The sequence below is a fragment of the Magallana gigas genome, chromosome 2 (assembly GCF_963853765.1).
Source record: "Magallana gigas chromosome 2, xbMagGiga1.1, whole genome shotgun sequence".
NCBI lineage: Eukaryota > Metazoa > Mollusca > Bivalvia > Ostreida > Ostreidae > Magallana > Magallana gigas.
Genome location: NC_088854.1, coordinates 24,112,138 through 24,138,123, shown reverse-complemented (window position 1 = coordinate 24,138,123; position 25,986 = coordinate 24,112,138). Strand labels below are relative to the sequence as shown.

Sequence of the window (25,986 nt, the reverse complement as noted above, 5' to 3'; positions counted from 1 at the left end):
GTTAAGAAAGTGAAAGTAGATGACGAATAACTATTCCACGCGTTACATCAGTCAGAATGTTGGAATGAATTTATTCATGTCCTGGTGTTTCTAATAATTTATACAATTATACAGCGAATTATTAAGCGTGTCATTCATATATAGTGAGTAATTTTAATCTTTAAATCCTTACATTGTATTTCGAGTCCTTTTCTCTTCTTCAAAACAATAAACTCAAAGCTCTTAAATTACTATTACTAATACGTAGACAACATTCATATGTTATAATAGATCTTGTCTTTAATATGTTATTTTGTCTAACTTTTTCATAAAATGACTCAACAGGCACCTGACGTTATATATAATTTAAAACAAAAAATATAGATGAATATAATGTAGAGAAAATAATAAATTGCTATTTTCACTAATTTTGCCTAACTTTTGCAAAGAATATAAAAGCTAGTGCATGATTCCACAGGCACCTGATGTTATACAATGCAAACACATGGCTGGACCAGGAATTGAACCTTGGACCCCAGCAACCTAAGTCAAGAGTTCCATATTATTACCACTGAGCTTCTTCTGGCCGATATCCATATAGCCCCAACTACTACATTCATCCCTCCTTAAATTATCTTTGTCCTCATATAGATCATCCCAGGTTCTTCCCCTGGCAGAGGTTAACCTGTCAGTCTATGGGCAGGCACAGCACCAAATGTAGTAGGAAATTAGGAGGAATGATCATGTATAATATACTATAAAAACATTTGGTTGGACCGGGAATCGGACCCGGGACCCCTGCAACTCTAGGCTTATCCAGGCCAATATCCCCAGTCCATATAGCCCCAACTACTACAATTGGATTAAAAATTGAATAATCTTATCAGAGAATAGTTTTATTCATGTTTATGCGTTGATGATCTGTGACAGACTTGATCATTTTGCAAAATGTTTGTTGTTTGGTTATATCCTTACCAAATTATATGACAACCCAGATTTTAATTATTATTATCATAGAAACCTTTTTTTATGCACCATTTTATTTTTAATTCTCAGCAATTGAATTTAGGATATTTTTTTCAGATGACTATTCTGTGTTGTCTGCTATATGTCGCAGTCAGTATTGTGATTTTGATAGCCTTTACTCTGCTATTTCTGAGACTGTGGCTGAAAGTCAGGAGAAGGAACTACAGGGCATCTGTAGGTGGAAGATGTGTATTGGGCTTCTTCCACCCCTACTGCAATGCTGGAGGGGGAGGAGAACGGGTCCTCTGGGTGGCTATAAGAGCAATACAGAAAAAGTAGGTATCTTGTGTTAGTTTTCATATCTTAGTCAAAAACCAAAACCAAAAAATATCAGCCATTCTGATACACTACCGCTCTCAAACCGTGAATGAGAGCGGTAGTGTATTGGAATGCTGATCTTAATCAGACTGAGTCAAAACATGTGTTCAAATCAATATGATACCTTTGAAATTTATTATTTCCCTGTAATATTATTTAAGAATATTGCAATTGAGAGATGTGTACAGTGAGTTCTTTTTCCCTCTACAGATATCCCTCTATCCACATAGTGGTATACACAGGCGACACTGATGCCACTCCTGAAGATATCTCTCAGCGAGCTCGACAGCGCTTTAACATTACACTACAGCGCCCAGTTACTTTTGTATTCTTAACAAAGCGCCGCTGGGTGGAGGCTTACATGTACCCTCATCTGACACTTTTAGGGCAAAGCGTTGGATCAGTACTTTTAGGATGGGAGGCATTATGGAAGTGTGTACCAGACATTTATATTGACAGTATGGGCTATGCCTTTACACTGCCCCTGTTCCGTTACCTGGGAGACTGCACTGTAGGCTGTTATGTCCACTATCCCACTGTAAGCACGGATATGTTAGAGAAAGTCTCTACTCAACAGGAAGGACATAACAACCCATCTTTCATTACAAAGAGCTGGTTTCTCTCCACTGTTAAAGTCCAGTACTATAAGCTGTTTGCCCTTCTGTATGGCTGGGCAGGAAGACGATCCCATGCAGCCATTGTAAACTCAACCTGGACCTTTGACCATATCCAGAAGTTGTGGAAGATGAAAGATAGGACACATATAGTGTACCCACCATGTGATATCAATGAGTTTATAAAAATACCTCTGGATGCTAAGCGTTCTAAACACATCTTGTCTATATCTCAGTTCAGACCAGAAAAGGACCATCCTTTGCAGATTCAAGCATTTTACAAATTTATGTCTGGAATCCCAGATAACCAGAAATCCTCATACAAGCTGCTGTTGGTTGGAAGTTGCCGAAACCAAGGTGACAAAGACAGGGTAGAAACCCTGCAGAAAATGTGTTCAGATCTGGGTATAACTGAGAATGTGGACTTCAGGCTCAATGTCAGCTTTGCAGATTTGAAATCTTTGATGGCTTCATCACAAGTCGGCCTTCACACAATGTGGAATGAACACTTTGGAATAGGTGAGTGTTTTTATGAATGTCACCAAAATGTGTAAATCACTCAACTCAGTCCTAAACTCTAATCTGGCCTTTAAAAGAAATGTGCAGAAATTTGAGGTGAAATCTCAGATTTGAGGCTGAGTATTGACTTGAGGAAAGTTGGTGATGACACTGGACCTGAACTTTAATGATCAAATAGAAATTATGTCCTGCATCAAAAATGTTAATGTGCATTTATAAAAATTAAGAGCAATTAAAAACTATTTTTTTTAGATAGGAGGACTTTTTGTCACAGATACTCAAACTGATAAATGATAATTAAATCATACATGTTATAGGTTCATATTTCTTCAATAGACATATATTTTACAGGTGTTGTAGAGCTGATGGCAGCAGGGTGCATCATTCTGGCTCACAATTCAGGAGGACCAAAGCTGGACATAGTTGTGCCTATTAATGACCAACCAACAGGATTCTTAGCCTCAGATGTGAAGTCCTATGCAACATGTATGGCAAAGATTTTCTCTCTGTCAGACAGAGAAAGGATGGAGATACAACAAAGTGCACGGACTCATGTACATAAATTCTCAGACGCTGAATTTGAAAATGGATTTTTAAGTGTATTTGATGATTTAATTACAAAATGTACATGAAATTCTATTTTTAAGTATTTAATGCCTATATTCTAGTACTGAAATAAAAGCTGAATTTTGTGACTTTTTGTACTTTTATGAATCGATTTACCAGTACTAGCAATAACACTGGTGAAGAACACAACTTGATATTAACATGATTAACATATTATTTTAAATTAGCAGTTTTTGTGCATGTAGTGAGTGACAATGTGTATATACAAGTCCTTGTAATGAAAAATAAATTAATAGTTAAATGATGTCTAAATCATGTTTATATGCAGTTTATTTACATGGTTGAAATATTTATATTAACTTAAAAATTTAAAAGAGTTAAATCCTAATGGAGATTAATCATGTACCTTATCAGCAATAGAGTAGGCACTAGCTTAATGTTTCTTCAGCAAAGTTCACCCAATAGTATTGCAGTATATATGTAATACATGTGTAACGGGCCATTATACTATGAGGTACAAGCTTTGTTGCAGACACAAGTGCCTGTAAGCAATAATGATCATTTACATTTTATTACTTACTTGTATACTCCAGGCACCTTGAGCATCAGGCAGTCTTCCCCCTCCCGTTCCTTTTTCTCACAATAAACAATTTTCTTAAACGTACTGGAAGTCTGGAAAAAAATTATGCAGATTTATACAGATTATTCAAACTGACCATTGTGCATAATTCATAAAAATATTTGATGAAATAATTTCAACAAATGCCAAACAGGCTGGTATTGCATTTTTGTGCAAAAAGGTCAAATTAATTTGAGATAATGCATGGATGAGTAAGATAAGTTTTTACCTTGTAAAAATTTATCAAAATTTCAATCTACACTGCTACATGTTATGTTATACTCGTAAAACATTGGTGAAAATTAAATTCATTAGCAGAATATGTGTACAAAGTTGAAATAAAGGAAAAAACCTAATGCTTAGTTTTTGAAAAAAACTTTTATATATTTAACAATCCGGATTTTGTATCCGTTCTATTTTCTCCTTTAGCGAATGAATACGACATCCGTGTTTTGAACCACGAGAAAGGAGTTTTGAAAGGTGCCCTCAAAAATGATAATTCCTGTGTAGGAAAGTTGATCAACGCAACTATCTTGTTCTTTTAGTCATTATGGTTAAAACTCGGCGTATAGACCCGGAATTCAGAGTTACGACACCTGTTGTTAAATTGTTAAAGAAAACCTTCATTGGAATCTCGTTAGCGGTCACTACTGTAACAGTTTTTTCGATGTTTGGGTAAGAAAATGGTCCCAAAATATGTTTTGTTTGATCAAAGGTCAATAATGATATTTGTTTTACAGTTTTAGCTTGATCAGGGTTTTCTGCAGATCCGTTGCTCTAACATGTCTATACGTGAAAATTCTGTTTGACATGCCATTTTCAACCAGAATTGTTCTTTTGAACCGCAGATTTGCATAGATCAGTGTTATAAGTCGGTCTGACCACTTTTGTCTTCGCTAAGCAAACTGTTTGGGCCACATTGCCATTTTTGCATTTCTATTTAAAATAGAATATATTAGTCGTATGGGATTTATTAAAAAGAATAATCTTACCATGACCAGGCTACGCTCAGGTCACAGTAAGAATTCATCCCATATACTTGCAATGTAGCAGCCGCGAAGCGGATCAGCTTTGTGTCAATTTTAAGTCTGTTAAAAATAATCTGCATGGGAAAAACACATTTCTATACATTACAAACCTTTATGAACATGCATATGTAGTTTAATCCACAAAATATCCATTTAATGAGTCATACCAAGGCATTTTGTTAAAATACATGTTTGAATTTGCCATTTTGTCGGATATCGCACTCGGAATGTCTCAGATTTTATCATTACATTGCGACCATAAACAGCGAATTTTCAAACATGATGTTGAAAGTTGCAGTGATTTCGTTGCAAAAACAGTTAAAAGAGCAACATAGTAGGTATTTTAGACCAATCATATGAAAGTTTAGGCCAGATACAGTGCGAAATACTTTTTTTATTTGCTATGAAGCGAGTATATGGGACGAATTCTATCGTTAAACCGAGTCCGTAGGACATCTGTCATTTTAACGATAGAACATTCTATCTAGGGATTTATAAGTCTGAATAGGAATTTATGTTTCAAAACGGATAGGCCTACATACAGCTTAGTGTGTTCTATTGTCCTCGGCCATTGGTCTGAGCTGTTCCTTGCACCAAGGGAAAAATACTCTGGTCTATTCGACTCTATTGACTGCTCAGGCATTAAATAATTGTATAATATATCATTTTCACAATTATTGGGTTGCAGTCCCAAAGGCAGGTAGTTTTCGTTCTATACGGTACTGATGTTATACTGCAATAAGGCATTTAAAAGAAACATGCTACAAATAAAAAAATTATACATGGATTGATATATAATTATTAACATACATTTATTAAAATAAAAATAAAAGTAAAACTGAGAATATAAAGGAGTTTAAGATTTTCTCTGATGTTTAAAAATGTGAATTCTTACTTTTTTTCTATTCGAATGTAGCAACTTTGCTACTTAAAATGAATAACAAAAAAAGATTATTTGATCTTAGTTTTATCAGGACCTGTAGTTGTGTAATTTTTGTTTAATAGAAGTTAACTATGGTAGTGACTCTGAATACATTCCGTGTTTCAGCTTGCGAAAATATTTCCCCTTGCATCCTGAAAAAGAAATGGAAAGAGAGCGTCTTAAGGATGAACTAATAAAAGCTGATTACCGTTACATGATGGAGGAAGCAGAAAGAATTATAAATGAGCAATATTCCGACGAGTTTCAATATACTGACAGGAAACCACCTCATTAAACCAGGCAATAATGACTATTTGACACCTCTAAGTCAGTCTTTTGGAATATTTGTACATTTTTCTGTATGAACATGTTTTTTTGTCTCATTGGCTAGAGACATTTTTGTTTAATTATATGATAATTAAAGTTAATTATATGTAGACTTCTTTGTAAAGATATTAGTGTGTAAAAGACAGGAAGGACTGCAAATAAATGAATTATGTGAAATATTGTGATAGAACTGAATTATTTGAATTGTGTACATGTGACTTCAGAGTTTGGTTTTGTGAGATTCATTCATCAACCTTATAAATCATGAAAACAAGGAAAAAAGATGAAGAGAATACAAAGTCCAAACTATCGCTACAGAAGAAAAAGAAAGGGGGAAAGAATGCACTTCAAAATATTTTGTCAATGCCGCAGAATTCATTAAATGAAACATGTGAATTTCAAGTCAGCAACAACAGGTACAAAGAGCAAACTTCAGCACAATGTCAGATGGATTTAGATGTACCAGAGGCAGCGGCATCTTCTGTTTTTGAATCAAAGAAAGAAGATGATGCTGACAGTTTCAAGAAATGTCCAACTTGTGAATTGATGTTGACTACAAACGCCTTTCAGTCACATGTTGTCAGTTGCTTGAAGGAGAGATTCCAGAAAAAAGGTAGGGTGTGGGAGTTGGTGCTACAGTTGAATGCCTCAGTGATTTGTCTTGGCTGCATTTTACACAGTATTGTATGGTGTCATTAATTTTTTCAGACTCGTCAGTTTTAACAACATTAAGTTGATCCTTTTTGGCATCTAATGATATTAAGCGTAAACTTAGTCTGTTTTTGATAGTGCTAATAGCTTTACTATGGGTTTACTTGATTCATATTTTTGTTTATGACAGCTGATGTTGATATGTTTGATTTTTGATACCATTTTGATACCAGCATTTCAGTCTTTACAGGATCCGGTTTTATTTTTATTGTGGTTCCTTATAGGATCAAATCAAGATGAGCTTAGCCAGGAGAAATTTGTTTGTCAGTTCTGTACAAAGGATCTCTCTCATTTTAACTCAGCCAGGAAAACACAGCACCTCAACAGGTGTATGGACAAGGTAGGCATTACATGTAATACTAAGATAGAAAAACTGATTTCGGCGGATTTAAAAAAGTCAAAAAGGTCATTTTTAAGATCAGTGCAGACCTCATCTTTGCTAGCCAAGGGTTTAAATTACAATCCACTCTGTTACTCTAAAACTGTTGTAGAATAACAGAGTGGATCGTAAACCCTTGGCTAGCGAAGATGTACAGGACACGGCAGGGTTGGCAAAAAAGCGGGAAATACTCATATTTCCCAGGACGGTGGGAAATACTGGTAATTCCCGGGAATTACTGGTATTTCCCGGGAAATACTGGGAAATAAAGTACAACTACATATTATAGTACTTCATACTTAGACATTAGTCTTAATCAAATCTGTAGGGATGTAGACAATAGTACACCTTGTCAGCTTTTTGACATTTTATAATGTTCTTTGATTTTAACAAGTTTGACTGCCCAGTAATGCATTGGTTATCTTCTTATGAATACTCCAAACATGGTTCATTCATTGACAAGATTGTTATTTGTTTTTAAGACTAGTCAGGTATAGGTGAATCTATACAGTTATCATAAACATAATATGAAAAGTTCCATTTTCTGTTTATTTGGTGAATGTGAAAATGGTGCAAGAAAATTATGAAAAATAAAGTGTGACTGGGTCACTACCTCAGTATGCAACACACCTAAGAAGAAGCCAATCAGCCCCACTCATAGTATATATCTCCCCAAAACAGGAGCACAAAACTGTCAAGTGTCATTTATTATAACAACATGTGTGATTATATAATTGTTACTTGTAACACTTACAGTAATTATAACAGTTTATTTTGTGCTTTGAATTATAAATCAAAAAGCTGGACTAAAATTTGTACTTTAGCAGCTATAGAAGTCTTTGGGAATAGGTGATTGGTGAATTTAAGATTCATAAACTGGCAGTGAAATGGGAAAGTGGGATAAATTGGTTTTTGATGCTTATTGTTAATATCTTTTATCATAAACATATGTTTTGCATTGAAAAAATTAAAGAAATAAAGATTATAAATTTGTATTTCCCAGTATTTCCCAGATTAGTGAAAAACAGTAGTATTGACCGGGACGGGAAATACCGGTATTTACCCTGGTATTTCCCGGCCAACCCTGGGACACGGACTGATTTGATTTCCTCCTGGGTTTTTTTTTCTGCCAATCACATCCCTAATCACATCCCTGGGTGAGAATCAATATGGACTACAGTCCCTTTACCTGCTGTTCCATCCAGGATTCATTGTATATATTATGTATGAAGGATATGTATAGAATATTTTGTACATAAGTTTGATAATGGTGCCTTGTAAAAAAGATTGTCAATTGATATTCTGTAGCCGATAAATCAGCCAGTTTAAATGAGTAAATTTAAAAGTCAGGTTTATCACTACATGTTTTCAATTTTACTTATTGAAAAAATTTTGTAGGGATCAATATCATTTTAAATTTTTAACCACATTGACCCAAACTTCTTATTAAAATGGCACATCTCAATGTCCATTTAACTGTAGTTAAAAAAAAAGTTTTCTGTGGCATTAAACATTTAATGGTTAAGTAAAAAAAAATTGACTGTGATGCTTACACAATTAAAAAGGACAAGTATGTTTTTCATGATTTTACAGGTAGATGAGATGAAACAAAAAGAAACTGAGAAGACAGAACAGCTGGAGAAGGCCAAGACAGCAGTGCTGGACTGTCCTATGTGTGGCAAAGCTCTGAAGACTGAAAGTGTGGGTCAAACATTACTGATATGTCATCAATTTACCTAAAATTAGATATATTTATGCTTTTTGATGTACAATAGTGAGGTTTAGTATTAGTCTGAAAAAAAAAATCAAGTGTCTATTATTTACTCTGACTTTATATTTTGTTAAATGTAGGATTAAAAGTTGTATACAACATGGTAATTACCTGAATCTTGCTCAGGAGAGTTTAAATGTTACCTACTAAACAGAAACAAATTTATACAAAATATGTTTAAGTGCTGGTAAACAAATACAAAAAGTTCAACAACTACTTTATTTGATCATCTACTGATTGTTCATAGGGAAGAAAAATCCACATGAAAAAGTGCAGTCAGAAGCTGGGGGTGTCGACAGACCAACTTCTGACACTTATAAAACAGCAGGAGGAGGAGAGACAGGTGAACATAGCGGCAGGGCTGGTTCCTCTGGCAGCAAGGTCAGTGGATCGGTCAATCTCACCAACAAGGGGATCCACGTAAACCAATGACACGATTCTGTTGTGATAGTTTGATTCGTTTTAAATGTTGTTTCATATTATTTGATGAGTATGGTAAGCCGATGTAATCAGGATCACATCTACCGGTAATCGATTGGGACTGTAAAAAAAATTGTTTCAGTACAAGAAAGCATTTCGTTTGGCCTGATGATAAAATATATTTCTCAATTAATGTCACAGTTAAAGAGGTTGTATATTCTGTGTTCTCATTCTTACATTACTCAGATCAACCATTAGCAAACTCAGTAAGCAGACCAAGAAAAAGCTGAAAGAACCACAGAGGTGAGTATTGATACAATGTACATATGTACAACTTGCACCTTACAAGATACTGTAGTTTTCAATAATCAACTTTACTCTGCCAAAGTAACCTGACATACTGTGGAATCATTTGAATTTGTTAGGGCTAATTTTTCCACTGGTTCTTGGGTATGAAGTTTTCTCAAGTTATTTGTTTAGATAATGAATAAAAACTGTATTTCATAATTTGGTGAGAATGTAAATTCACTGGTAAGGGCCACAAAGTTTGAGCCACCATGAATTCAAATGATGCCTTAGTTCTCTAAAAGAGCAGATATTTTGGTTATAAAAAAAAACTTCGTAGACATTGTTGATTTTTGTCCCCCCACCGCAACGCGGAGCGGGGACATAGAAATGCCGGGCATCCGTTCCGTGTGTCCGTGCGTCCATCCGTCACACTTTTTTGTAAGCGCTCTCATGCCTACAAATTTTGACGGATTTTAATTAAATTTATACCAAATGTTTATACCACTAATACCTTGGTCAAGTTCGAAAATCAGCATTGGTCGATACTTTTTGTTGGAGTTATGGGACTTTGACCACAATAATGACTCCGTTTTATCCAAATTTGACGTTGTAAGCGCTCTCATGCCTATAAATTTTGACGGATTTTCATTAAATTTAAACCAAATGTTTATATCACTAATACTTTGGTCAAGTTCGTAAATCAGCATTGGTCGATACTTTTTGTTGGAGTTATGGGACTTTGACCACAATAATGACTCCGTTTTATTGAAAAATTCACCTTGTAAGCGCTCTCATGCCTACAAATTTTGACGGATTTTCATTAAATTTATACCAAATTTTATACCACTAATACCTTGGTCAAGTTCGAAAATCAGCATTGGTCGATACTTTTTGTTGGAGTTATGGGACTTTGACCACAATAATGACTCCGTTTTATCGAAAAATTGACCTTGTAAGCGCTCTCATGCCTACAAATTTTGACGGATTTTCATTAAATTTATACCAAATGTTTATACCACTAATACCTTGGTCAAGTTCGAAAATCAGCATTGGTCGATACTTTTTGTTGGAGTTATGGGACTTTGACCACAATAATGACTCCGTTTTATCGAAAAATTGACCTTGTAAGCGCTATCATGCCTACAAATTTTGACGGATTTTCATTAAATTTAAACCAAATGTTTATACCACTAATACTTTGGTCAAGTTCAAAAATCAGCATTGGTCGATACTTTTTGTTGGAGTTATGGGACTTTGACCACAATAATGACTCCGTTTTATCGAAAAATTGACCTTGTAAGCGCTCTCATGCCTACAAATTTTGACGGATTTTCATTAAATTTATACCAAATGTTTATACCACTAATACCTTGGTCAAGTTTCTAAATCAGCCTTGGTCGATAGACTCGATACTAGTATACTGCTTGACCGGCGGGGGACCCAGGAATTCTATTCTTGTCAGTATAGTGTCATATGCTGTATGGTATACCGGAAAGCAGAATCAGGTGTTCCTTCATTGCATGGACATTTTGTTGATATTTTATTCACAATTTCAGTAAATACGAGGAAGAGCTGCAGACTGCTCTGGCCATATCTGATTCTTTGTCGAATAAAAATGTCAGCAAGAAAACAGAGACACAGCTCCAGAAACAGGGCCGGAAGAAAAAGGCGTAAGTTGTCTAGAAACTTGTGTGTCTAACGACAAGTTGCATTCAGCTTATATTCATATGGAGAAAAACAAATCATATGATTATGACCTTTCATAGAGATCCCACCCCATCTCTTGTGGTCCTGCTATCAGAGGAGGAAAAACAGAAGAGACGATCAGAGAGGGTGGCAGCCATGCTGATTCCCCAGGTGAGTTTCAGTTGCTATTGAAGTATGTCAGTGTATATGTTCAGTAGTCTCCTGAGGTTGTCTATGACAGTTGCTGTTTCAACCATATATTTGAAAATGATAGTTATACACAGTGTACATACCGGTATACTTTCCTTAGCAATAGTTTTACTGAAGTTTATAAGAACAAATTCTCTTATCATGTGTAGATTCTGGAAAAGATTGATTCTTTGTTTTAACAGGATCTAGATGATGATGACAATGAAATGGAGAATTTGGCCCCTGCCTTCTGTGGTAGTCTTATTCAAGAAAAGTACTCATCTGACAATGACAAGGTACACTGAGTTAGTACACGCTCTATCTACTGTTATTAGTACTTTAAATTTGTATTCATTTTCATATTGATTGGAGCAAATCTGGAAATATATATAACAACTAAAGTTTTACCAAATTATCTCAAAGGAGGTTAAAATGCACAAAAGAAACAGTAGTTGGGACTTCCATCTAACTTCAACATATCCATTGTATTTGATATCTCAATATTCGTGATATCAAAGTTTTACTGTAAAATATTTTTCAGTCAAAGAATAAATGATTTGAGTTGTGAATTTTGCTACATACAGTTCTTTTTATTACCTAGATGCCTTCTTTATGGTCAAGATGTGAGTTATCCACAGAGAGTTTAACCGCCTTTGAAAACAAAGATAAGTTCTATGTGGAAAAACTTATGCCCCCTATATGTGTCAGTCGATTTGTTGTGGGCTCCAACATCAAAAAGGTAGAAAGCATTCCGGGCCGAAGACAGTCCACCTACAAAGGAATCCCAGACAAGACCGAGGTAGAGCTTACTGACATTTCAGAGGCATCAAGTTTTAGAACTGTCTGTATACAGCACACTCTAGATTATGAATATACAATGATGAAATGAAGTTAAGATCAATGCGTAGAACTAAGTTAAAGCAAGCAAGCAATGCTCACTAGTTACTACATACATTCGTATTGGTGTTAATTTATAACTTAGATTCACATTGCCACTAACATTTGTTTCATTCTGATTGTATTTCACAGGTTGGAAGCAGTACTTTTCATGGTGACACTATGTTGGCCTCCACTCAGACTGCAGTGATACTAGCAGAGTTAGAGGTCAATGCTAGTTCATCTGGTGACCTTGACCTGACCTGCAGTGGTTTCTGTCCAGACTCTCCTGTCAAAGTGCAGGTAATGAATTTGCCAAATAAGAAGTCCTGAAATAGTAATAGATACCGTATTTTTCGAAAATTAGGTAGGTACTTTTTATTGGGCGAAGGAGGCCGTTTTTAGCCAAAAAATTTTAAAAAAGTATAAATAGGTCGACTTCGAAGAATTGGTCGAAAAATTACCGCTAGTTCTAATGAATAAATGGTTTAAACCAATAACGTTATCATATAGTAGCCTTTAATCTTATTTCACAGTTTTAAACAAAAGGGAAATAAAATGTATTTCTTGAAAACATCGTAAGAAATGTCTTAAATTGCATCAAAATTTTCAAACCAATTAATTCAGTACAGCTGGTTTTAATTTAAGAGTCAACCTCTGATCTTATTGAAGCCTGCGGGCATGAGTAGCACGTGCCGAGAGTTCAACTGTGTATAAACAAAGTGAGCGCTACCTACACTGATTTCAGAGACACCTGGCTAAAATTTCATCGAAAGTTTTATGTTGAATAAACAGAAAAAAACTTGTTCATGTATTTTATTATGAAAACAAATTGTTTTTTTTTTTATTTCTACCCAACGATATTTTTCCCCCGTAATTACCCTTTGTACAGTTCTCATTTTACTTTTACCGCGCGAAATAGATTTCCTGTTTATCGTAAGCACACGATCAAAATGCATGACAGCATATAATAATGATCGAAAGGTGATTCAGTCAGTGATCTAAGTAAGAAATGTAAGAAGAAATAAATCTATTTACACAGATTTTTACACAGAAATTCAAGCAGTATTATAGTAAACCTCATGATTTTATTGGAGCGTTGCATAAATTTTCGCAAAACTTCATATCAAATTTTCCAGCCCAAAAAAAAAAACATAAATTGGGCAAAGCGATGAATAGGGCGAGGTCCACGTGTCAGGAAAAAAAAGTATCGACCTAATTTCCGAAAAATACGGTAATTAGCTCACCTGAGCTGAAAGCTCAAGTGAGCTATTCTGATCACATTTTGTCCGTCGTCCGTCCGTCCGTCCGTCTGTCCGTCTGTCTGTCCGTCTGTCCGTCTGTAAACTTTTTACATTTTGAACTTCTTCTCTAAAACCGCTTATCCAATTTCAACCAAATTTGGCACAAAGCATCCTTATGGGAGGGCGAATATAAATTGCAGAAATAAAAGTCCGATCTGTATTCAAAGCGGAGAAAACCTTGAAACTGTAGAAAAAGGGGGGTGCATTTTTAAAAATCTTCTTCTCAAGAACTACCGAGTTAATCTTAACGTAATTTAGCATAAATCATCCTTAGGGAAAGGAAAATATAAATTGCAAAACTTATAGGCGATTTCTGTTCCAAATTTGAGATAATTGCGAAAATACTTATAAAGAATGGCTCGTTATTCCATATATCGTAGACTGGCAATTCATTGCGATAGACTGGTCTTATGACAGGCATCGCCAGTCTACCGCATCTCGAAAACGAGGTTCTTTGTTTGAAGCTGGCAGTTTGTTGTGCAACAGTTCACGTGCGAATATAATCTATGAAACATGGAAATAACCTTGGTGCCGATTATTGTGAAGTAAATTGAGGTTAAATATTTCAACGCGTTGTCATTTTCACTTGTGATGTTGGTTTTAGTTTGTTTTCATTTTTTCGTTTCATTTTGCTTTTTAACTTGGGAAACAATCGCCTTGTATTTGGAACATAGACTTCGGTAAATGTTTACCTGCGAAAATGATTAAATCTGATGCATTAACAACGTACTAAAGTGCATTTCCCTCTGTTTTTATTGTTTATTGATTAATTTTCTAATTGTTCCAACAAGGATCAAACAAGTGTGTTGGTGTTAGCTTGTTCGGATTTTCGTTTCGTTTTCATTATTTACGCTTTTAAACCTGGAAACTATCGTCTACAGGTATTTCGTGATTTTTACGTATCAATTCAAACAGATACTTCGGTAAATCAAACAGTTAACTGTTTACCTGCGCAAATTAAGCAAAATCTGATGTAGGGGTACTGAAATACAATTCCTTCTATCGGTAATTCGGCATTTTCTTTTGATATCGCTGACGGAAATATGTAGGTATACAGTGGCGTAGCTAGAGCTAGAATGAAGTATAGGCACCAAATACGGCGAGGGGTCTGGGGGCCGCTCAAGGCCCCCAGCGGGTCCAGGGCAGCGCCCTGGTAGGGGGTTCAGGGTGGCGAAGCCCCCCGACGGAAAACGGATTTCATGTTTTATAGAACACACAGGAACAAATTTTAGGCACTTTTCGCACATAAAATTTGGAGTTTTGTAAAAGATTTTTTCATCGTAAAAAGTCAAAAAACATTTTTTAATACAATCCAACATTGTTTTCACCAGCAGTCCTTTTTTAAGCGTTATCAAAGTGAATGGCGGGAAGAAGATGGGGAAATAATTAAGAAAGGGGACATGCCCATTCGGTTTCATCGTAAAATACAATTTTGAATTTATTTTATCAATTACTTCTTACACAAGTTTTGCAAAAGCACAATTTCTAAATAAATTCAGTTTTTATTAAGTTTAACAAACGATAGAAAAAAAATATTACCTTAAATTTTGGTGGAATCGAACCCACAACATAAAAACCCTACTTAAGTAAGGTTAGCTAATGTCTGGTAAGCCATTTCACACACAACAAAATAGATTGTTTAAATATTACGAGTGCCTTGAACTTTGGCCACGATTTTACGGACGAATTATTTTTTCAAAACGTTCAATTGTTGAGATACAAAATGAAATTTTTATTGTATAGTGGGTCATCTCTCCACGTTTCTGTTGATTGAAATCGGTTTGTTTTCCATAAAACCTTATTTAGACTATGAGAAAAATATGGAGCAGAGACTCACTATAAAAAAGAAAAGACCATGAAGTTGTAAAAAAAAAAAATGACACTATTGGAAGTTTTGATATACGTATACGCCTGTTTGAGTCAACATATTCCAAGTATTGAACATATTTAAAAAAGGTAAAAATTCGAGGATATGTTAAATATTTATTGTTTTGAATATATTTTTTAAAAATATCAGATTTATTGATATTTAAATTTTTCAGTATCCTTTCCGTCCGTGCATAGGTTTTACACGCCTTATCCACCCATCTTCTTACACGAAAGCTATTATCTGTCTCTATAGTTAGTTTACTATTAAAGGGAAAACATTTAGACTTTGTAATTGAATGTCATGATTCAAAAACAGTTGTAATGGTTATTTTAAATTTTGATAGTAATAAGAAAACAGAAATATTGCTTTGTTGTTTTTTTTAAGTCGCACATGATGTTACACGAAGTCAAGGCGTCCATTTTTATTAGCGCAAATTTGGCAATGATAGTTGAGATCGCAATATGCCTCGATCTATGAATATGATTTTAAACATTTCATCCAGTGGTCTTACTTTTGGTTAATTGCCTGTGATGTTTTTCACTGATTGACTGCGCAATAATTAGCATCATCGACGTCACATATTTGTGACCTTAAAACAATCAGAGATTTGAAATAGGGAAAAGAAAGATATTTGCTGTGTGCTTTTTAAAAAAAATTTTTTTTTTTAATTAAATGTGATATTTTAACATTTTTAATTTTTGGTCTTAAAATGATGTGTAGGCACGTGCCTTAAGTGCCTAACGGCGGCTACGCCACTGGTATATACATGTATATATATATGATTCATTTCGAAAAAATAAATTGTGTTCTTTATTTGTTATAGTGCATGTTTCTTGTGTTTAATTGTTTACAATTTCTATTTACTAACCATATTTGAGTGTTAAGCTTCGAATTATAAGCAAGATACAAAGATTTGCTCACAATTCTATGTTTGTACACAGATCTTAAAAACTAAAGATTAAAAAAGTAAAAAAATTGTCAATATTTATTAAGAAAATGTTCAAAGTCTGTTCTCCCAGAAACCAACTTTAACAACTTATTGTATTGTAAACTTAATCTTTTTAGCTCACCTGAGGGTGGGGCCACAATGGGGGGGGGGGGGGGGGGGGTTGGAAGTTTTACATAGGAATATATACAGTATATCTTTAAAAATCTTCTTCTCAGAAACTAATCAGCCAGGAAAGCTGACACTTGTGTGGATGCATCCTCAGGTAGTGTAGATTCATAGTTATGAAAATCATGACCCCCTGGGATAGGGTGGGGCCACAATGGGGGATCGAAGTTTTACATAGGAATATATACAGTATATCTTTAAAAATCTGCTTCTCAGAAACAAATCAGCCAGAAAAGCTGACACTTGTGTGGATGCATCCTCAGGTAGTGTAAATTCAAAGTTGTGAAAATCATTACCCCCGGGGGTAGGGTGGGGCCACAATGGGGGATCGAAGTTTAACATATGAATATATAGAGTAAATCTTTAAAAATCTGCTTCTCAGAAACTAATCAGCCGGCAAAGCTGAAACTTGTGTGGAAGCATCCTCAGGTAGTGTAGATTCAAAGTTGTGAAAATAATAACCCCTGGGGGTAGGTTGGGGCCACAATGGGGGATCGAAGTTTAACATATGATTATATAGAGTAAATCTTTAAAAATCTTCTTCTCAGAAACTAATTAGCCAGGAAAGCTGGCACTTGTGTGGAAGCATCCTCAAGTAGTGTAGATTCAAATTTGTGAAAATCATGACCCCTGGGGATAGGTTTGGGCCACAATGGGAGGTCGATATTTTACATAGGAATAAACAGAGTAAATATTTAAAAATCTTCTTCTCAAAAACTAATCAGCCAGGAAAGCTGAAACTTGTGTGAAAGCATCCTCAGGTTGTGTAGATTCAAGGTTGTGAAAATCATGATCCTCAGGGGTAGGGTGGGGCCACAATGGGGGGTCAAAGTTTAACAAAGGAATATATAGGGTAAATCTTTAAAAATCTTCTCAGAAACTAATCAGCCAGATGATTCTTTATAATTATTAAGACTTTGGCCCCAGGACAATTCTTTGGCCTCACGAGAAGGTTCAGAGTTTGATGTACGTTTATATCCGATGTATAAACTATTGTTAAGGATCTTTTTGAGAACTGCAATACTCAACATATGACATGACTATAAAATCATCCTGTCAGAAAGGGGACTAATGATTATAAACATAAGAATATCCAGGGGAAAATGGATTTTATTTATACAGGATCTACATGTATTATTGTACATTGTCCAGATAGTTTGTATTATGACTCCATTAAGCTGATTTTATCATACCTATTGTTCCTCAGGTGAGCGATGTGGCCCATGGGCCTCTTGTTTAGTTTTATGACTCACACCCTGTATGACGTTTCTTTGTTGAAGGAGCAAACCAAACAAAAGGTAGCAGATGCCCACCAAAAGACAATGGTTTCCATGGTGAACAATCCTAATTTCAGTGATATAAGGATAAAGACCAGTGATGGTATCATTTATGGTCACAGACTGATTCTAGGGCTCAAGTGCCCTAAGATTATCCAGGTAAGTCTTGCTGTTTCAGTTTTACTTCCAAATATTTGATTATAATTCTTTACCTGCATGCATACAGGCGTATGATTGTTGAATTGACAGGACAGCCAGGATGAAGTGGGGCTGACAGACTATTCCTCTACCACTGTACTGGCAGTTATGAAGTACCTGTATGCTGGGGCCATCTGTCTTCCTAAAGGTTCAGTCTCCGAAATAAAGGACTTGGCTTCATGGTTAGAATTTAATTCTTTACATGTGAACATACACAAAGTTAGGGGAGGCTAGCTGAAATTAATTTTGCAGTTTCCTGCTAAATCTTATTATTTTCATCGAGAGATGTTAAATGTTATTGATATTGGGAACTTTGATGATGTAGAGTAAATTTGATGTACAATTCATGTATTTAGATCATTTGATGTCTGTAATATTCACACTTGAGGTGAGGAATTTGTTGAATGTTGAATATAGAAGTATAAATTAATATAATGTCCTTTATCAGGTTGGAAATCGATGAATTAGTAAAGATTTGCGCCTCTGCTCTGAATGACCAAAAAATGGCGGACAACCAAGAACCTGCAGAAGACACAGAGGAGAAAAACTTAAGCAATTTACAGAACATGATGACAGAGGACACTGAGGAGGGAAATCCAAGCGAAGATGAAGAATGTGAAGAGGAGAATAACTTTCATGAGGGAATATCTAATGAAGATTACAATGATATCATGTGTACACAGAGAAAGAAATACAGCGTCACTGAAGGGAGGAAGAATCAGGAGGATTCTGGGAAAGAGAGTTCAGAGGTCGATCAGTCAGGCATGGAGAGTGATATCAGTGAAGGAGAGATATCGCTGTTCTTTCATGATGAAAGTTTTGATGGGACTGCTGCAGAGCCATGCCAGGAAGATGATGAATGTAATATGCAAAATTCAGCAAAGAAAAGAAAAAGTGAAGAAAAATTGCAAAATGATGAAATGGATGTTATATTCATAGATCAAGAGAAAGGATTTGAAGACGGAACAAAAGAATCTGAGTTAATGGAAAGTAAAAATGAAAAGGACAGTGGTGTAGATCAACAAGACAGGGTGAATAAAGAGCTGGCAACAGAGGAATTGAATCCAAAACTTCAGGTCAATGACAGCATTGTATATCAAGATGAGGATCTAATTATTTACAGTGAAACTGAAGACACGCCTCCATGTTCTGGATCAGAAGTGATCAGAAAATCCCAGTCTGTGGATCCTCTGTCTGCGGATCTGTCATTGAATCCAGACCGGAGTGGGAGAGCTGAAAGCCCATTGATAGTGGCCAGTGGGTCCAGTTCTCGCAGTTTTCAGGAGGGGGAGGAGATTTTAGTGGGGGAAGTAGACATAAGGTCAGGGTCTCCAGCCATTAGTGCGCAGGGACTAGACTCCTCGGGTTTGGATTTGTTTGAGTCTCCTATATCCATACAGATTCCTGAACATGTAAACTCACAGAGTAGATTCCCTGAGAGTGATAGGCTAAGCCCAGGGCTATCTCCAGGGAACTTCAGTCCACCCACACCCCATTCATCACATTCACCAGCTCAATCTAAAGCAGGAAACCAGACACCAGTCAAAGTATCAACGAGTGGTGGATCAAAAAGAATCTTGAGGAGGAGTAACCTGAACAAGGTTCTGTGTGATTCAGATTCTCCTAAACAGAGCAGTGATGTCATTACAACAGAGGTCAATGATGGAAACAGTGTTAATGTTGATGATGGATTCAACTCTCCAATGTCAGTTACCTCAATACGTTCAGACAGTGAAGAAGACGAAGTGTCTTTGATCCAAGACAAGAGTGAGGTCGTCTCGCCCGAACATACTGTTGGATCTCCTGTGTGTCAGCAGCAGCCCAGTCAGAAAAAGACTTTTCGATTTACCAAGACTAAGCCAGTAGTTGTGAACTTAGAGAGGTACCTTACTCCAGTGAAAGAACAGCAGCCTGATGTTGTAATTTGTGATGCAGTGAACTCTTCACCAGGTGTTGATTCCAGGAAACAAAATGGAATGGAAAATGAAGCTGGTACATTTACATAATATCTAGACAAATACCTCCAGTAAATATTTTTCTTGATTAATATTTTGTAAAAACAGCTGAAAATAAGCATGTAAATTTCCATTTTGTTGCATATTAAATACAGTTTAATAGTTATATTGTAGAAGTTTAAAACATTCTGCACTACTGGTACAGCATTTGATACATTTACATTTTGATACCTTCTGTCTGGGGCTTACACAAAGAATATAGTTACGCCTATTGTTGAAAATTGTGACTAGAATCAAAAGTAACTTCTTTTAAGTTCAGTAAACTTGAATGTGCTTTTCAATTTTACCTGAGCAGCATTTATATCCTTATTTACTTCTTTTTTCTGTAATTAGACCTGGACGACCCAATTCCAGATGTGTGGGAGGGTTTCAATGACAGTGGAATGGATGGAGGTATTTTGGCCTGTGATCTCCCTTCCCCTACAAAGTCTGCTAGTGATGTAAAAAGTCCCACCCCAAAGAAGATGCCTAAACCTCTAACAGAACCAGATACTCAGACAGATGCTTCTCAGGGATCTAAAGGACTTGTATCTAAGGTAAATTATCAATCAAGGTCTACACATGGAGTATCATTTACATGTATCTTTCTTAAACATATATTTTTTGTGGTAGAATTTTTATGATCGTCATCTAATGATTATTTTAGTGGAAATAAGGCATTTACAAAATAAATTTTATGCATTTAATTATGCATTATCAAGACTACTACAATGTGATAATTTAAAGTTTTAACCCTTGTAAATTTTTAGCTCTTTTTAAAATCATAAATGCTGAACAGATGCATGTATACCTTGGTATTATGCAATTTATACTTTGTATCATTGTATCGTAATTAATTTTGATTGATCACTTTTTGTATACAGATTATTGTAGATTTTTACTTGAATTTGGTTTCATTATATTTACACAGAATCCTCCACTTAAAGTACCAGATGAACTAGGTGAGAGCTTTGGCAATGACAGTTTTGATGTGGAGATGACTGCACAAATGACTGATAATCAGGTAAGCATGTGTATTGCAAAAGTAAATACTTATACCTCTGCAGGCCTATTGTGTGCAATCTAACTGGCTCATTATAATGATTTTCATTCTAGAGTTTCTTCAAGACTCCAACTGAGAATAGACGACCTAAAAAAGCCTCAAGAGACTGGGTTCCCCCCTCCCCTTTCACCCCAATGCCAAGCTATGACACAATGAACACTCCCCAGCTCAAGGTCAGCTCAGAGATAGTTGCAGAACTTGTCAATTTGTTTGTTACTCCAAAAGAAAACCGTCAGAATTATGATAAAATTGGATTTCAGTTTCAATTTAAAAATTAGGGCAAATGTGTGTATTACTGGTAAACTTGTTTTAGAATTTATTTTTGAAATTACCAGTATTTCCAAAATGATGCGGGTAAAAAACTAACAAAGGAAAAAAATTTTTTCGTGTAACAGTATATAATAAAGAAAACACCTTAAATATGACATTTTATTGGAATAGTTCCTAACTTTCCTTCCAGAAAGAGGTACAGAGGATAGGTGTTAAGCCTGTGGGTAAAAAGAGGATGCTGCTTCTGTTGAAGGATGTGTACAAGCAGACTCACCAATGTATGTCTACTGCCTGTATATATTTATGTGTTCTCTATTGGACAGAAATCAATCTATTACCCTTTATATATCTATTGAATTGTGCTGTATATATGCTTTTCTACCCATTTCTTAATTTAATATGACAATGCATTCCTTTGTGGAAGTCTCATAAAAAGTTTATTTTCTTTTTCCTTTTTATCACCGACTTTGATTTTATATGACAGATGAGACAGATAGTGAGTTTGAGACATCAGTTGATGAGATAAGGACTGAACAGAATGAAGGAAGCGAGCTTGTCTCAGTCTCGGGTGATGAGGAGGACAATGAGATCAGTAGCAGCCAGGGGTCCGAGATGAGGTAACAATAATCAATCATTGTCTTTAACTGTTATACATGTACTACATGCACCGGAACATTGACGAATTTTTATGTGATAGTATTGTTGCTCAAATTCTTTAACTAGCCACTTAATGTACTAAATACATTTACATGTACCAGTGTGACTTGCAAAGTACGCTTTGAGTAGTCATGGAGTTGAACTAATGCAAGATACTAGAATAGTAATCACTGTCCGTCCGTCCTTCTGTCTGTCCGTCTGTCACTCTTCCGTCCACAAATTTTCTGTTTTTTTCTAATAACTTTTTTTATGATTGCCCAATCAAGTTCAAATTTGGTATGGTAGTTCAGAATACATTCAGAAATACATATTTTGATGCTAAGGTTGGTTCTCTATGTCTTCTGGTTTGGAGCTGGGGTGGTGGGGTAGATTCCTTAACTATGCATAAGAATGAATGGGCAAAGAGAGATAACTGCTGAGAATGTTACCATTCTTTACTTGGAAGGCTGTGCAATATTTGTCCTTTGGGATTAATTAACCTTCCACAGGAAGAAAATCCTAAGCTTTATCTTTATCTGTCACAATTTTGAATGATGTGTAGTATTGTGTACATTCTTTGAAATATGGATTTAAAATATAATATTCTTACTTTATTTTGGTTAAAATACCGTACACAATGATTTATGATAATTTTATTGAATTCTAAAATCAAGATATATATTAAGATATCCTTTTTCACTATTTCATTTCTTAATTATTTATTTTATTTTTTTCTGCCTTAATGCTGTTAATTTTAACAGGTAATCAGATAATAACCCCATTCTGTCATTTCTGAAAAAAAAAATCTTATTGTAAATTTAGAAGAAAAGGATGAGAGAGCAGAACAATTAACCCCCCTGGGATTAATTATCTTGCCTGCTGCAGAAAATTTAGAGGCTTATCTCTATCTGTCATATGAAGATTAATGAACACCTTTGTCTGCAACTGATGTTTGTTCTGAAGTTGAGGTCAACCCTGGGTGATACAATGTATTTGCATTCACTGAAGGCTTGCGTTTTATAAAACACCTGTTTAAATCTTTTTTAAATACACATTTAATTTAGTTTTTTTTATAAGACATGAGGTTATTCCTGTTTTATGCAGATACAAGGTTACTATTTAGAGTTTTTGGACATTCAGGAATTATCTTGAAATTTTAAAAATACAGTTGTTACTTATAATTTTTACATTTTTTTTTTTATATGTAATCAAATTAAACTCTCATTCCATGAGCTGCACCCTTATATTTTTACCCCTCAGTTTAACACTTTAATTGCTGGATGAAAATCATATCCAACTACAAATCATGAGATCCTATATATTGCAGTTCTTTACATCTTATGCCGGGCATTTATTTTTCATCACTGTTAATATAAAGAGGATGGAATTCAAAGTTTTTTTCACTTCTCTATATTAATTGTCATAGCGGGGCCCTTCCTGACTGGTCAGTTTTCTAGTTTCATTTTGTTTTGAATTAATGCTTTTGTAGTGTTGTCCTTGAAGAAACCATGATGGATGTTGAAGAAGAGATAACTCCATCTCAAGCTGTAAGTACAAGTAATTGAGATTGAATCTTTAATTTTAGTTTTGACTAAGATCTGTTACATTGATGTTTGTCTCCAGGCTGCATTATTTACTGAATAACACAGCTAAAGGGATGACTTACTGTGAAAAGTTTTAGATTCAAGTTCGTATGACATCAATTTTTATGTGAAGTTTCAAAACATGATCTTTTAGAGTCTGAAATATCTTTTTTCCAGGCTTCAGATGTGCCTGAGCTGACTCAGAAGATCTCACAGTTTATTCAAGACAATCCAGACATGTATACCAAGATACTGATGTACGAGGTGAGTATCCATGAAAATAGTCTTCAACGTGTGTTTATAAACAAAAACCATTAATAACATGTTACAGAGACCTTTAAGAATTTACGCTGTTTTACCGGTAAATGAAAATGAAATTACTGGTGTCCTAAATATGTAGATCTAATTACCTCTTGACAGCACATTGCCCTTTTCTTTTTACCTTTTTAGCCAATTGAGTTGGATGGATTGAAAAGGGAGATAACTGAAGCTGGAATAAAATGCTCCATGGAAAAACTAATGAACTATCTGGATGAAAAGGTTTTTATTCAAAATAAATACTGAACAAAAGCTTGTTAATTTCAACTCTAAGTGAATTATGTTAGTGTACGTCTTGTTTGCTTCTGTATCAATAGAATATATTTTAGGGGTGGGGTAAAATTTTGCTGTTTTATAAGGGGGTAATAATAGTTTAATGTTACTTACCATATACCTACATGTAGCTAAATTAAGGCATTCATTTTATTTCAGTGCATTACATTCACTATGAAGAATAGAAGAAAAGCCAGTCCAAAGAAAGGCAGAGGTCGGGGAAGGAAGAAAAAAGCTGAGGAGGAGGCTGAGTAATGTGTGGAGGATTTTTATTAAAGTGTTTGTGTAGATTTAATAGAAATTTACTTATCAGCTGAGGAATTCTAATGTTTCATATACTGTACTATGAAGCACATATAAAATTATGTGAAAAAAATGTGCTAAACCTGTATAAGTGCATCGAATTGTATTTATTTCTGTTTTGAATGGAATGGACTTTTGAATGCCTGTGTGCTGAATAAATTATTTATCTATGTTTTGTATTCTTGGCTGGTATATCTATTAATCTAACAGTGTAGAATTAGACAACATCTGCTATTCTTTTATGAATTGCAAATCACAATTTGTAATGCCAAAGTGTACTGATAAAGATATTGTAAATTATTCTGTATGCCATATAATGTAAGAAAGGTTAATTAAGATACCTCACAACACCTACACTTATCCTTTTTAAGACGCTACGTCACAAGATGGCGATTTAGATGTTTTGTTAAACTGTTTATATCGTTCTATTGGGTTGTATATCGTCGTAGCTCAGTGGTTCAAGTATTGGGCTTCTGAACCGCAGATCATGAGTTCGATTCCACCTGGAGCTTTTGTTCATGTTAACTGAATTCAATTTTTGAAAATGTAATTTTTCATTCAAAATTGCACATTTTTTTGCCTATTAGACTTAAATACTTCTTATCCACTATGATATCTATCATTGTCAAGTAATTTTCTGCTGATTTGAGAAAATATTTCACAGTGTAGTGAGCCACCTTAATCATCAACAAAATGTTGTTTTCTCAGGAAGGCTGAGTTCAGTGTAAAATTTGATGCTACTGAACCCCAAAAATGTGACGATAAACATGATTTCAGCTTTGGAAATGTATTTTGTTTATCTTGATTTCTCTCTCAATTAGAGAAATGAAGTAACAGTATTGGGTTTTCAATAATGACCACATCTTATAATGGTAAAAAAATGAACTGTTCTCCTAGCAGTGTACAGAATTTGAACAGCTTCTCAAAGTACATTTAATATTTAATTTGCTTGTTTAATGCTTTGTTGAAATCATTTTTTTTCATGGTAGTGATATTCATTTCCTTTGGGAGTAGCTCTGTCTGTAAAACAAAATGTCTAGTTTGAATTCTGAGAAAGATGCTTGAGCAGGCCCAGTTTGCTTTGTTCAGTCAGTATCATATGCCAGTACTTTAAAATTATTTTTGGTGTCATGCATTGCTGAACTTGAATTATAGGGCAAGACACAGAGGCCAAGAGTTTATAATCAATTTTTTGGATTTTATTGACAATTGTTGATAAATAGCAGGGACATACGGTATACACTAAAGGTTAGTATATACGTCCCTGTTTTTTAGTAAAAGAAAAAAAAGATTGAGCTAGACCAAATGTTTGCTGACCAAACCTTTGTCTGTAGCTGGCATCTGAAAATAATGACTGATAGTGGCTGAATTATGTAAGCTGGCTGTGAAGATTTAGAGGAGGAGGAAGGATTTGAATACAGTTTTTACAATATTTAAAGTGTATTTGTTGAAAGAACAAACTATAGTTTTTGCCATCATTACAAAGTCAGGGGTCCTGAGTCAACTCATGGACTTTAGACCCCAGATGTTGTTATGAAGATTTG

General features: G+C 35.0%; 2 protein-coding genes across 2 annotated transcripts; both read left to right on the top strand.

Annotated features, from left to right (window-relative positions):
• The first annotated feature begins 1 nt into the window (after position 1).
• Positions 2–3,151, top strand: LOC105324377 (GDP-Man:Man(3)GlcNAc(2)-PP-Dol alpha-1,2-mannosyltransferase). The gene is made up of 4 exons (XM_011423440.4): positions 2–143; positions 1,063–1,280; positions 1,534–2,456; positions 2,808–3,151. The coding sequence occupies exons 2-4, from the start codon at positions 1,063–1,065 to the stop codon at positions 3,086–3,088; spliced, it is 1,422 nt and encodes a 473-aa protein (XP_011421742.3). The 5' UTR covers positions 2–143; the 3' UTR covers positions 3,089–3,151.
• Positions 3,152–4,073: 922 nt separating this feature from the next.
• On the top strand, positions 4,074–24,614 carry LOC105324697 (structure-specific endonuclease subunit SLX4). Its single transcript, XM_020065449.3, has 23 exons — positions 4,074–4,317; positions 5,719–6,532; positions 6,855–6,970; positions 8,603–8,710; positions 9,028–9,161; positions 9,447–9,503; positions 11,045–11,158; positions 11,255–11,345; positions 11,567–11,659; positions 11,965–12,162; positions 12,393–12,542; positions 17,808–17,963; positions 18,054–18,184; positions 18,451–19,994; positions 20,351–20,553; positions 20,928–21,020; positions 21,113–21,232; positions 21,520–21,607; positions 21,814–21,946; positions 23,455–23,512; positions 23,726–23,812; positions 23,999–24,088; positions 24,299–24,614. The coding sequence occupies exons 2-23, from the start codon at positions 6,184–6,186 to the stop codon at positions 24,392–24,394; spliced, it is 4,209 nt and encodes a 1,402-aa protein (XP_019921008.3). The 5' UTR covers positions 4,074–4,317; positions 5,719–6,183; the 3' UTR covers positions 24,395–24,614.
• The last annotated feature ends 1,372 nt before the right edge of the window (positions 24,615–25,986 follow it).